General features: G+C 52.5%; 1 protein-coding gene across 1 annotated transcript in view; it reads left to right on the forward strand.

Annotated features, from left to right (window-relative positions):
* Positions 1-12,892, forward strand: part of LOC144782500 (dual specificity protein phosphatase 7-like) — a 43,228-nt gene that overhangs the window by 14,005 nt on the left and 16,331 nt on the right. Inside the window, exon 2 of the mRNA XM_078661888.1 lies at positions 5,336-5,761. Within this exon, the coding sequence (XP_078518014.1) occupies positions 5,336-5,761 (426 nt within the window). The remainder of the gene's footprint in view (positions 1-5,335; positions 5,762-12,892) is intronic.

The raw sequence follows: 12,892 nt of genomic DNA on the forward strand, positions 1-12,892 counted from the left end.
ATCACTTCTGTGTTGTATTGCGTGTGAGGTTTGGCCTCTAAGCACCTGCCTTGTAAGGCTCGGGCACTAGTATCTGTTGTGCGATCACTTCTGTGTTGTATTGTGTCTGAGGTCCGGCCTCTAAGCGCCTGTCGTGTAAGGCTCGAGCACTAGTATCTGTTGTGCGATCACTTCTGTGTTGTATTGCGTGTGAGGTTTGGCCTCTAAGCACCTGCTGTGTAAGGATCACTCATTGGTATCTTTTGTGCGATCACTTCTATGTTGTATTGTGTCTGTGGCCCGGCCTCTAAGCGCCTGCCGTGTAAGGCTCGGGCACTAGTATCTGTTGTGCGATCACTTCTAGGTTATATTGTGTCTGAGGTCCGGCCTCTAAGCGCCTGCCGTGTAAGGCTCACTCACTAGTATCTGTTGTGCGATCACTTCTGTGTTGTATTGTGTCTGAGGTCCCCCTCTAAGCGCCTGCCTTGTAAGGCTCGGGCACTAGTATCTGTTGTGCGATCACTTCTGTGTTGTATTGTGTCTGTGGCCCGGCCTCTAAGCGCCTGGCGTGTAAGGCTCAGGCACTAGTATCTGTTGTGCGATCACTTCTGTGTTGTATTGTGTCTGTGGCCCGGCCTCCAAGCGCCTGCCGTGTAAGGCTCAGGCACTAGTATCTGTTGTGCGATCACTTCTGTGTTGTATTGTGTCTGAGGTCCGGCCTCTAAGCGCCTGCCTTGTAAGGCTCGGGCACTAGTATCTGTTGTGCGATCACTTCTGTGTTGTATTGTGTCTGAGGTCCCCCTCTAAGCGCCTGCCGTGTAAGGCTCAGGCACTAGTATCTGTTGTGGGATCACTTCTGTGTTGTATTGTGTCTGAGGTCCGGCCTCTAAGCGCCTGCCTTGTAAGGCTCGGGCACTAGTATCTGTTGTGCGATCACTTCTGTGTTGTATTGTGTCTGAGGTCCGGCCTCTAAGCGCCTGCCGTGTAAGGCTCAGGCACTAGTATCTGTTGTGGGATCACTTCTGTGTTGTATTGTGTCTACAGGCTGGCCTCTAAGCGCCTGCTGTGTAAGGCTCACTCACTAGTATCTGTTGTGCGATCACTTCTGTGTTGTATTGTGTCTGAGGTCTGGCCTCTAAGCACCTGCCGTGTAAGGCTCGGGCACTAGTATCTGTTGTGCAATCACTTCTATGTTGTATTGTGTCTGTGGCCCGGCCTCTAAGCGCCTGCCGTGTAAGGCTCGGGCACTAGTATCTGTTGTGCGATTACTTCTATGTTGTATTGTGTCTGTGGCCCGGCCTCTAAGCGCCTGCCTTGTAAGGCTCGGGCACTAGTATCTGTTGTGCGATCACTTCTGTGTTGTATTGTGTCTGAGGTCCGGTCTCTAAGCGCCTGCCGTGTAAGGCTCAGGCACTAGTATCTGTTGTGCGATCACTTCTGTGTTGTATTGTGTCTGAGGTCCGGCCTCTAAGCGCCTGCCTTGTAAGGCTCGGGCACTAGTATCTGTTGTGCGATCACTTCTGTGTTGTATTATGTCTGTGGCCCGGCCTCTAAGCGCCTGCCGTGTAAGGCTCAGGCACTAGTATCTGTTGTGCGATTACTTCTATGTTGTATTGTGTCTGTGGCCCGGCCTCTAAGCGCCTGCCATGTAAGGCTCAGGCACTAGTATCTGTTGTGCGATCACTTCTGTGTTGTATTATGTCTGTGGCCCGGCCTCTAAGCGCCTGCCGTGTAAGGCTCAGGCACTAGTATCTGTTGTGCGATTACTTCTATGTTGTATTGTGTCTGTGGCCCGGCCTCTAAGCGCCTGCCATGTAAGGCTCAGGCACTAGTATCTGTTGTGCGATTACTTCTATGTTGTATTGTGTCTGTGGCCCGGCCTCTAAGCGCCTGCCATGTAAGGCTCAGGCACTAGTATCTGTTGTGCGATCACTTCTATGTTGTATTGTGTCTGAGGTCCGGCCTCTAAGCGCCTGTCGTGTAAGGCTCGGGCACTAGTATCTGTTGTGCGATCACTTCTGTGTTGTATTGTGTCTGAGGTCCCCCTCTAAGCGCCTGCCGTGTAAGGCTCAGGCACTAGTATCTGTTGTGCGATCACTTCTGTGTTGTATTGTGTCTGAGGTCCGGCCTCTAAGCGCCTGCCGTGTAAGGCTCACTCACTAGTATCTGTTGTGCGATCACTTCTGTGTTGTATTGTGTCTGAGGTCCGGCCTCTAAGCGCCTGCCGTGTAAGGCTCACTCACTAGTATCTGTTGTGCGATCACTTCTGTGTTGTATTGTGTCTGAGGTCCGGCCTCTAAGCGCCTGCCTTGTAAGGCTCGGGCACTAGTATCTGTTGTGCGATCTCTTCTGTGTTGTATTGTGTCTGAGGTCCGGCCTCTAAGCGCCTGCCTTGTAAGGCTCGGGCACTAGTATCTGTTGTGCAATCACTTCTGTGTTGTATTGTGTCAGAGGTGTAGCCTCTAAGCACCTGCCGTGTAAGGCTCGGGCACTAGTATCTGTTGTGCGATCACTTCTGTGTTGTATTGTGTCTGAGGTCCCCCTCTAAGCGCCTGGCGTGTAAGGCTCACTCACTAGTATCTGTTGTGCGATCACTTCTGTGTTGTATTGTGTCTGAGGTCCGGCCTCTAAGCGCCTGCCGTGTAAGGCACACTCACTAGTATCTGTTGTGCGATCACTTCTAGGTTATATTGTGTCTGAGGTCCGGCCTCTAAGCGCCTGCCGTGTAAGGCACACTCACTAGTATCTGTTGTGCGATCACTTCTGTGTTGTATTGTGTCTGAGGTCCGGCCTCTAAGCGCCTGCCTTGTAAGGCTCGGGCACTAGTATCTGTTGTGCGATCACTTCTGTGTTGTATTGTGTCTGAGGTCCGGCCTCTAAGCGCCTGTCGTGTAAGGCTCGGGCACTAGTATCTGTTGTGCAATCACTTCTGTGTTGTATTGTGTCAGAGGTGTAGCCTCTAAGCACCTGCCGTGTAAGGCTCCGGCACTAGTATCTGTTGTGCGATCACTTCTGTGTTGTATTGTGTCTGAGGCCCGGCCTCTAAGCGCCTGCCGTGTAAGGCTCGGGCACTAGTATCTGTTGTGCGATCACTTCTAGGTTATATTGTGTCTGAGGTCCGGCCTCTAAGCGCCTGCCGTGTAAGGCTCACTCACTAGTATCTGTTGTGCGATCACTTCTGTGTTGTATTGTGTCTGAGGTCCGGCCTCTAAGCGCCTGCCGTGTAAGGCTCACTCACTAGTATCTGTTGTGCGATCACTTCTGTGTTGTATTGTGTCTGAGGTCCCCCTCTAAGCACCTGCTTTGTAAGGCACACTCACTAGTATCTGTTGTGCGATCACTTCTGTTTTATATTGTCGTGCAGGCCTCGCTGCAGGCACCTGTGCACGTGGCCCAGTGAGGTCCTTGACACAGAGCAGGAAGAATCTGTCCCATTTAAGAAACCTTTTTAAACCTCCGGTTGATTGGTGGGGCCTTATGTGGGGGGTCCCTCTCTTGGGGTTGAGCTGTCCAAGGAAAGTTAAAAGTCTCCACCCAGAGGGGGTAGGGGGAGGAATCTTGATTAAAAAAAAAAAATATATATATATATATATATATATATATATATACATTATATATATATATATTTGACTTGTTAGTTTCATTTGAATCATGCTGTCATGGGGGAAGGGCGGCCCTGCTGTCATGAGGGAGGGCGGCCCTGCTGTCGTGGGGGAAGGGCGGCCCTGCTGTCTTGAGGGAAGTGCGGCCCTGCTGTCATGGGGGGAGGGTGGCCCTGCTGTCATGGGGGGAGGGCGGCCCTGCTGTCATGAGGGAAGGGCGGCGCTGCTGTCATGGGCGGAGGGCGGCCCTGCTGTCATGGGGGGAGGGTGGCCTTGCTGTCAAGAGGGAAGGGCGGCCTTGCTGTCCAGAGGGAAGGGTGGCCTTGCTGTCCAGAGGGAAGGGTGGCCTTGCTGTCATGGGGGAAGGGCGGCCCTGCTGTCATGGGGGAAGGGCGGCCCTGCTGTCATGGGCGGAGGGCGGCCCTGCTGTCATGAGGGAAGGGCGGCCCTGCTGTCATGGGGGAGGGCGGCCCTGCTGTCAAGAGGGAAGGACCGCTCTGCTGTCGTGGGGGAGGGGAGGGCGGCCCTGCTGTCATGAGGGAGGGGAGCCCTGCTGTCATGAGGGAAGTGCGGCCCTGCTGTCATGAGTGAAGGGCGGCCCTGCTGTTATGAGGGAAGGGCGGCCCTGCTGTCATGAGGGAAGTGCGGCCCTGCTGCCATGAGAGAAGGGCGGCCCTGCTGTCATGGGGGAGGGGAGCCCTGCTGTCATGAGGGAAGTGCGGCCCTGCTGTCATGAGGGAAGTGCGGCCCTGCTGTCATGAGAGAAGGGCAGCCCTGCTGTCATGAGGGAGGGGAGCCCTGCTGTCATGAGGGAAGTGCGGCCCTGCTGTCATGGGGGAGGACAGCTCTGCTGTTATGAGGGAAGGGCGGCCCTGCTGTCATGAGGGAAGGGCGGCCCTGCTGGCATGAGGGTGGGCGGCCCTGCTGTCATGGGGGAGGGCGGCCCTGCTGACATGGGGGAGGGCAGCCCTGCTGTTATGGGGGAAGGGCAGCCCTGCTGTCATGGGGGAGGGTGGCCCTGCTGTCATGAGGGAAGGGCGGCCCTGCTGTCATGAGGGAAGGGCGGCCCTGCTGTTATGGGGAAGGGCGGCTCTGCTGTCATGGGGAGGGGAGGGCGGCTCTGCTGTCATGGGGGAGGGGAGGGCAGCTCTGCTGTCATGGGGGAGGGCGGCTCTGCTGTCATGGGGGGGCGGCCCTGCTTTCATGAGGGAAGGGCAGCTCTGCTGTCATGGGGGAGCGCGGCCCTGCTGTCATGAGGGAAGGGCGGCCCTGCTGTCATGAGGGAAGGGCGGCCCTGCTGTCATGAGGGAAGGGCGGCCCTGCTGTCACGGGGAAGTGCGGCCCTGCTGTCATGGGGGAAAAGCGGCTCTGCTGTCATGGGGGAGGGCGGCCCTGCTGTCATGAGGGAAGTGCGGCCTTGCTGTCATGAGGGAAGTGCGGCCCTGCTGTCACGGGGAAGTGTGGCCCTGCTGTCATGGGGGAAATGCAGCCCTGCTGTCAGTCATGGGGGGAGGGCGGCCCTGCTGTCATGAGGGAAGTGTGGCCCTGCTGTCATGGGGGAAAGGCGGCCCTGCTGTCATGGGGGGAGGGCCGCCCTGCTGTCATGAGGGAGGGCGGCCCTGCTGTCATGAGAGAAGGGAATAGGAGCAGCAGGAGATCACAAGACTTTGTTTGCAGTGCTACGAAGCCTCACGCTTGTGTAAAGTTTTGCGTTGTAAAGTGATGTAACGTGTGTGTGTCCCTTCTTTTCGTAGGAGGCTTCTCCAAGTTCCAGCTGGAATATCCAGACCATTGTGAGACGAACATTGACAGCTCCTGCCCCAGCTCCTCGCCCCCCACCTCGGTCATGGGTCTTGGGGGGCTTCGCATCAGCTCTGATTGTTCTGATGGAGAATCCGACAGGGAGCCGGGCAGCGCCACAGAGTTCGAGAGCCCCCTCCCCAACAACCAGTCCACTTTCCCTGTCCAAATCTTGCCCTACCTGTACCTGGGCAGTGCCAAGGACTCCTCCAACCTGGACATCCTGGCCAAGTACGGCATCAAGTACATCCTGAACGTGACACCAAACCTACCTAACAAGTTTGAGCACGACGGGGACTTCAAGTACAAGCAGATCCCCATCTCAGACCACTGGAGCCAGAACCTCTCGCAGTTCTTTCCGGATGCCATTGCGTTCATTGGTAGGTGGCGCGAGCGCTGACCATGTACTGCGTTGATTGGGAGATAGAGCGAGCGCTGCCCATGTACTGCGTTCATTGGGAGGTAGAGCGAACGCTACCCATGTACTGCGTTCAGTGGTAGGTGGCACGAGCGCTGCTAATGTACTGTGTTCATTGATAGGTAGAGTGAGGGCTGCCATGTACTGTGTTCATTGGTAGGTAGAGTGAGGGCTGCCATGTACTGTGTTCATTGGGAGGTAGAGTGAGGGCTGCCATGTACTGTGTTCATTGGGAGGTAGAGCGAGCGCTAACCATGTACTGAGTTCAATAGTGTGTGGCGCGAGCACTGCCCATGTACTGTGTTCATTAAAAGGAGGCGCGAGCGCTGCATTGTACTGCATTCATTGGGAGGTAGAGCGAGCGCTGCCCATGTACTGCGTTCAGTGGTAGGTGGCACGAGTGCTGCCATGTACTGTGTTCAATGGTGTGTGGCGCAAGCGTTGCCAATGTACTGTGTTCATTGGTAGGTAGAGCGAGCGCTGACCATGTACTGCATTCATTGGTAGGTGGTACAAGTGCTGCCCATGTACTGTGTTCAATGGTGTGTGGCGCAAGCGTTGCCCATGTACTGTGTTCATTGGTAGGTAGAGCGAGCACTGACCATGTACTGCGTTCAATGATGTGTGGCGCGAGCTCTGCCCATGTACTGTGTTTAATGGTTTGTGGCGCGAGCGCTGCCCATGTACTGTGTTCAATTGTGTGTGGCGCGAGCGCCGCCCATGTACAGCGTTCAATGGTAGGTGGTACGAGTGCTGCCCATGTACTGCTTTCATTGGTAGGTGGCTCGAGTGCTGCCCATGTACTGCGTTCATTGGTAGGTGGCTCGAGCGCAGCCGGCTATGTACTGCGTTCATTGCTGGGTGGCTCGAGTGCTACCCATGTACAGCATTCATTGGTAGGTGACTCAAGCGCTGTCCATGTACTGCGTTAATTCGTAGGTGGTACGAGTGCTGCTCATGTACTGTGTTCATTGGTAGGTGGTGCGAGCGCAGACCATGTACTGTGTTCATTGGCAGGTGGTACAAGTGCCGCCCATGTATGGCGTTCATTGGTAGGTGGCTCGAGCGTGCCCATGTACTGCGTTCATTGGTAGGTGGCTCGAGCGTGTCCATGTACTGCGTTCATTGGTAGGGGGCTCAAGCGTGTTCATGTACTGTGTTTATTGGTAGGTGGCTTGAGCGTGTCCATGTACTGTGTTCATTGGTAGGTGGCACAAGTGCTGCCCCTGTACTGTGTTCAGTCGTAGGTGGCTCGAGCGCTCCATGTACTGCGTTCATTGGTAGGTGGTACAAGTGCTGCACATGTACTGTGTTCAGAGGTAGGTGGTACGAGCGCTGCCCATGTACTGCGTTCATTGGTAGGTGGCGCGAGCGCTGACCATGTACTGCGTTAATTGGTAGGTGGCGCGAGCGCTGCCCATGTACTTCGTTCATTGGTAGGTGGCTCGAGATTGAATCGAGTGATAGCGTCCCCAATGGGGAGGTTTTGTGGGATTGAATCGAGTGATAGCATCCCCAATGACCAGGTCTTGTGGGATTGAATCATTTTATAGCGTCCCCAATGGTGCGGTGTTGTGGGATTGAATCGAGTGATAACGTCCCCAATGGTGAGGTCTTGTTCGATTGAGTTGAGTGATAACATCCCAAATGGTGAGGTCTTGTTGGATTGAATCAAGTGATAGCGCCCCCAATGGTGAGGTCTTGTGGGATTGAATCACTTGATAGCGTCTGCAATGGTGAGGTCTTGTGGGATTGAATCGAGTGATGACGTCCCCAATAGTGGGGTCTTGTTGGATTCAATCGAGTGAAAACTTCCCCAATGGTGAGGTCTTGTCAGATTGAATCGAATGTTAGCGTCCCCAATGATGAGGTCTTGTGGGATTTAATTGAGTGATAGCGTCTCCAATGGTGAAGACTTGCGGGATTGAATCGAGTGATAGCGCCCCCAATGGTGAGGTCTTATTGGATTGAATCGAGTGATGACGTCCCCAATGATGAGGTCCTGCGGGATTGAATCGAGTGATAACGTCCCCAATGGCGAGGTCTTGTGGGATAGAATCAAGTGATGACGTCCCCAATGATGAGGTCCTGCGGGATTGAATCGAGTGATAACGTCCCCAATGATGAGGTCTTGTGGGATTTAATCGAGTGATAGCGTCCCCAATGGTGAGGTCCTGTGGGATTGAATCGAGTGATGACACCCCCAATGTGACGCCCCCAATGGTGAGGTCTTGTGTGATTTAATCACTTGATAGCGTCTGCAATGGCGAGGTCTTGTGGGATTGAATCACTTGATAGCGTCCCCAATGGTGAGGTCTTGTGGGATTGAATCGAGTGATAGCTGCCCCAATGGTGATGTTTTGTGGGACTGAATCGAGTGATGATGCCTCCAATGTGACGCCCCCAATGGTGAGGTCTTGAGGGATTGAATCACTTGATACCGTCCCCAATGGTGAGGTCTTGTGGGATTGAATCAAGTATTAGCGGCCCCAATGGTGAGGTCTTGTGGGATTGAATCGAGTGATGATGCCCCCAATGTGACGCCCCCAATGGTGAGGTCTTGTGGGATTGAATCACTTGATACCGTCCCCAATGGTGAGGTCTTGTGGGATTGAATCGAGTGATAGCGGCCCCAATGGTGAGGTCTTGTGGGATTGAATCAAGTGATGACACCCCCAATGTGACGCCCCCAATGGTGAGGTCTTGTGGGATTGAATCAAGTGATAGCGGCCCCAATGGTGAGGTCTTGTGGGATTGAATCAAGTGATGACACCCCCAATGTGACGCCCCCAATGGTGAGGTCTTGTGTGGTTGAAACACTTGATAGCATCTGCAATGGCGAGGTCTTGTGGGATTGAATCGAGTGATGAAGTCTCCAATGGTGAGGTCTTGTGGGATTGAATCACTTGATACCGGCCCCAAAGGTGAGGTCTTGTGGGATTGAATCGAGTGATAACGTATCCAAAGGTGAGGTCTTTTGGGATTGAATCGAGTGATAACGTCCCCAATGGTGAGGTCTTGTAGGATTGAATCGAGTGATGACGTCCCCAATGGTGAGGTCTTGTGGGATTGAATCAAGTGATAGCGGCCCCAATGGTGAGGTCTTGTGGGATTGAATCAAGTGATGACACCCCCAATGTGACGCCCCCAATGGTGAGGTCTTGTGTGGTTGAATCACTTGATAGCATCTGCAATGGCGAGGTCTTGTGGGATTGAATCGAGTGATGAAGTCTCCAATGGTGAGGTCTTGTGGGATTGAATCGAGTGATAACGTCCTCAATGGTGAGGTATTGTGGGATTGAATCAAGTGATAGCGTCCCCAATGGTGAGGTCTTGTGTGATTGAATCACTTGATACCGTCCCTAATGGTGAGGTCTTGTGGGATTGAATCAAGTGATAGCGGCCCCAATGGTGAGGTCTTGTGTGATTGAATCACTTGATAGCGTCTGCAATAGCGAGGTCTTGTGGGATTGAATCACTTGATACCGTCCCCAAAGGTGAGGTCTTGTGGGATTGAATCGAGTGATAACGTATCCAAAGGTGAGGTCTTTTGGGATTGAATCGAGTGATAACGTCCCCAATGGTGAGGTCTTGTAGGATTGAATCGAGTGATGACGTCCCCAATGATGAGGTCTTGTGAGATTGAATCAAGTGATAGCGTCCCCAATGGTGAGGTCTTGTGTGATTGAATCACTTGATAGCGTCTGCAATGGTGAGGTCTTGTGGGATTGAATCACTTGATACCGTCCCCAATGGTGAGGTCTTGTGGGATTGAATCAAGTGATAGCGGCCCCAATGGTGAGGTCTTGTGTGATTGAATCACTTGATAGCGTCTGCAATAGCGAGGTCTTGTGGGATTGAATCACTTGATACCGTCCCCAAAGGTGAGGTCTTGTGGGATTGAATCGAGTGATAACGTATCCAAAGGTGAGGTCTTTTGGGATTGAATCGAGTGATAACGTCCCCAATGGTGAGGTCTTGTAGGATTGAATCGAGTGATGACGTCCCCAATGATGAGGTCTTGTGAGATTGAATCAAGTGATAGCGTCCCCAATGGTGAGGTCTTGTGTGATTGAATCACTTGATAGCGTCTGCAATGGTGAGGTCTTGTGGGATTGAATCACTTGATACCGTCCCCAATGGTGAGGTCTTGTGGGATTGAATCAAGTGATAGCGGCCCCAATGGTGAGGTCTTGTGGGATTGAATCACTTGATAGCGTCTGCAATAGCGAGGTCTTGTGGGATTGAATCACTTGATACCGTCCCCAAAGGTGAGGTCTTGTGGGATTGAATCGAGTGATAACGTATCCAAAGGTGAGGTCTTTTGGGATTGAATCGAGTGATAACGTCCCCAATGGTGAGGTCTTGTAGGATTGAATCGAGTGATGACGTCCCCAATGATGAGGTCTTGTGAGATTGAATCAAGTGATAGCGTCCCCAATGGTGAGGTCTTGTGTGATTGAATCACTTGATAGCGTCTGCAATGGTGAGGTCTTGTGGGATTGAATCACTTGATACCGTCCCCAATGGTGAGGTCTTGTGGGATTGAATCGAGTGATGACGTCCCCAATGATGAGGTCTTGTAGGATTGAATCGAGTGATGACGTCCCCAATGATGAGGTCTTGTGAGATTGAATCAAGTGATAGCGTCCCCAATGGTGAGGTCTTGTGTGATTGAATCACTTGATAGCGTCTGCAATGGTGAGGTCTTGTGGGATTGAATCACTTGATACCGTCCCCAATGGTGAGGTCTTGTGGGATTGAATCAAGTGATAGCGGCCCCAATGGTGAGGTCTTGTGGGATTGAATCACTTGATAGCGTCTGCAATAGCGAGGTCTTGTGGGATTGAATCACTTGATACCGTCCCCAAAGGTGAGGTCTTGTGGGATTGAATCGAGTGATAACGTATCCAAAGGTGAGGTCTTTTGGGATTGAATCGAGTGATAACGTCCCCAATGGTGAGGTCTTGTAGGATTGAATCGAGTGATGACGTCCCCAATGATGAGGTCTTGTGAGATTGAATCAAGTGATAGCGTCCCCAATGGTGAGGTCTTGTGTGATTGAATCACTTGATAGCATCTGCAATAGCGAGGTCTTGTGGGATTGAATCACTTGATACCGTCCCCAAAGGTGAGGTCTTGTGGGATTGAATCGAGTGATAACGTATCCAAAGGTGAGGTCTTTTGGGATTGAATCGAGTGATAACGTCCCCAATGGTGAGGTCTTGTAGGATTGAATCGAGTGATAACGTATCCAAAGGTGAGGTCTTTTGGGATTGAATCGAGTGATAACGTCCCCAATGGTGAGGTCTTGTAGGATTGAATCGAGTGATAGCGTCCCCAATGGTGAGGTCTTGTGAGATTGAATCAAGTGATAGCGTCCCCAATGGTGAGGTCTTGTGTGATTGAATCACTTGATAGCGTCTGCAATGGTGAGGTCTTGTGGGATTGAATCACTTGATACCGTCCCCAATGGTGAGGTCTTGTGGGATTGAATCAAGTGATAGCGGCCCCAATGGTGAGGTCTTGTGGGATTGAATCACTTGATAGCGTCTGCAATAGCGAGGTCTTGTGGGATTGAATCACTTGATACCGTCCCCAAAGGTGAGGTCTTGTGGGATTGAATCGAGTGATAACGTATCCAAAGGTGAGGTCTTTTGGGATTGAATCGAGTGATAACGTCCCCAATGGTGAGGTCTTGTAGGATTGAATCGAGTGATGACGTCCCCAATGATGAGGTCTTGTGAGATTGAATCAAGTGATAGCGTCCCCAATGGTGAGGTCTTGTGTGATTGAATCACTTGATAGCGTCTGCAATGGTGAGGTCTTGTGGGATTGAATCGAGTGATGACGTCCCCAATGATGAGGTCTTGTGAGATTGAATCAAGTGATACCGTCCCCAATGGTGAGGTCTTGTGGGATTGAATCACTTGATACCGTCCCCAATGGTGAGGTCTTGTGTAATTGAATCACTTGATAGCGTCTGCAATAGCGAGGTCTTGTGGGATTGAATCGAGTGATAACGTATCCAAAGGTGAGGTGTTTTGGGATTGAATCGAGTGATAACGTCCCCAATGGTGAGGTCTTGTAGGATTGAATCGAGTGATGACGTCCCCAATGGTGAGATCTTGTTGGATTGAATCGAGTGTTAGCGTCCCCAATGATGAGGTCTTGTGGGATTGAATCGAGTGATAGCGTCCCCAATGGTGAGGTCTTGTGGGATTGAATCGAGTGATGACGCCCCCGGTGGTGATGGCTAAGGTCTATTGATTGGAGTGGAGATGTCTGGGGCTGTTGATTGGAGTGGAGATGTCTGGGGCTGTTGATTGGAGTGGAGATGTCTGGGGCTGTTGATTGGAGTGGAGATGTCTGGGGCTATTGATTGGAGTGGAGATGTCTGGGGCTATTGATTGAAGTGGAGTTGTCTGGGGCTGTTGATTCGAGTGGAAATGTCTGGGGCTGTTTATTCGAGTGGAGTTGTCTGGGGCTGTTTATTCGAGTGGAGTTGTCTGGGGCTGTTTATTCGAGTGGAGTTGTCTGGGGCTGTTGATTCGGTCTGAGATATCTGGGGCTGTTGAGTCACGTGCTGATTTCTTCTTGGTGTCTGTTGCGGTTCTACACGGGGACAGTGAGGGGTTCCTTGCACGATGCCTGTAAGAGGCTTCTGTGCACGGGGACAGTGAGGGGTTCCTTGCACGACGCCTGTGTGAGGTTTCTATGCACGGGGACAGTGAGGGGTTCCTTGCACGACGCCTGTGTGAGGGTTGGACAGTGAGGAGATCCATGCACGATGCCTGTGAGAGGGTTCTATGCATGGTGACAGTGAGGGGTTCCTTGCACGATGCCTGTGTGAGGGTTCTATGCACGGGGACAGTGACGGATTCCTTGCACGACGCCTGTGAGAGGGTTCTATGCACGGGGACAGTGAGGGGTTCCTTGCACGATGCCTGTGTGAGGGTTCTATTCACGGGGGACAGTGACGGATTCCTTGCACGACGCCTATGGGAGGGTTCTATGCATGGTGACAGTGAGGGGTTCCTTGCACGATGCCTGTGTGAGGGTTCTATGCACGGGGACAGTGACGGATTCCTTG

The sequence above is a fragment of the Lissotriton helveticus genome, chromosome 9 (assembly GCF_964261635.1).
Source record: "Lissotriton helveticus chromosome 9, aLisHel1.1, whole genome shotgun sequence".
Lineage (NCBI taxonomy): Eukaryota > Metazoa > Chordata > Amphibia > Caudata > Salamandridae > Lissotriton > Lissotriton helveticus.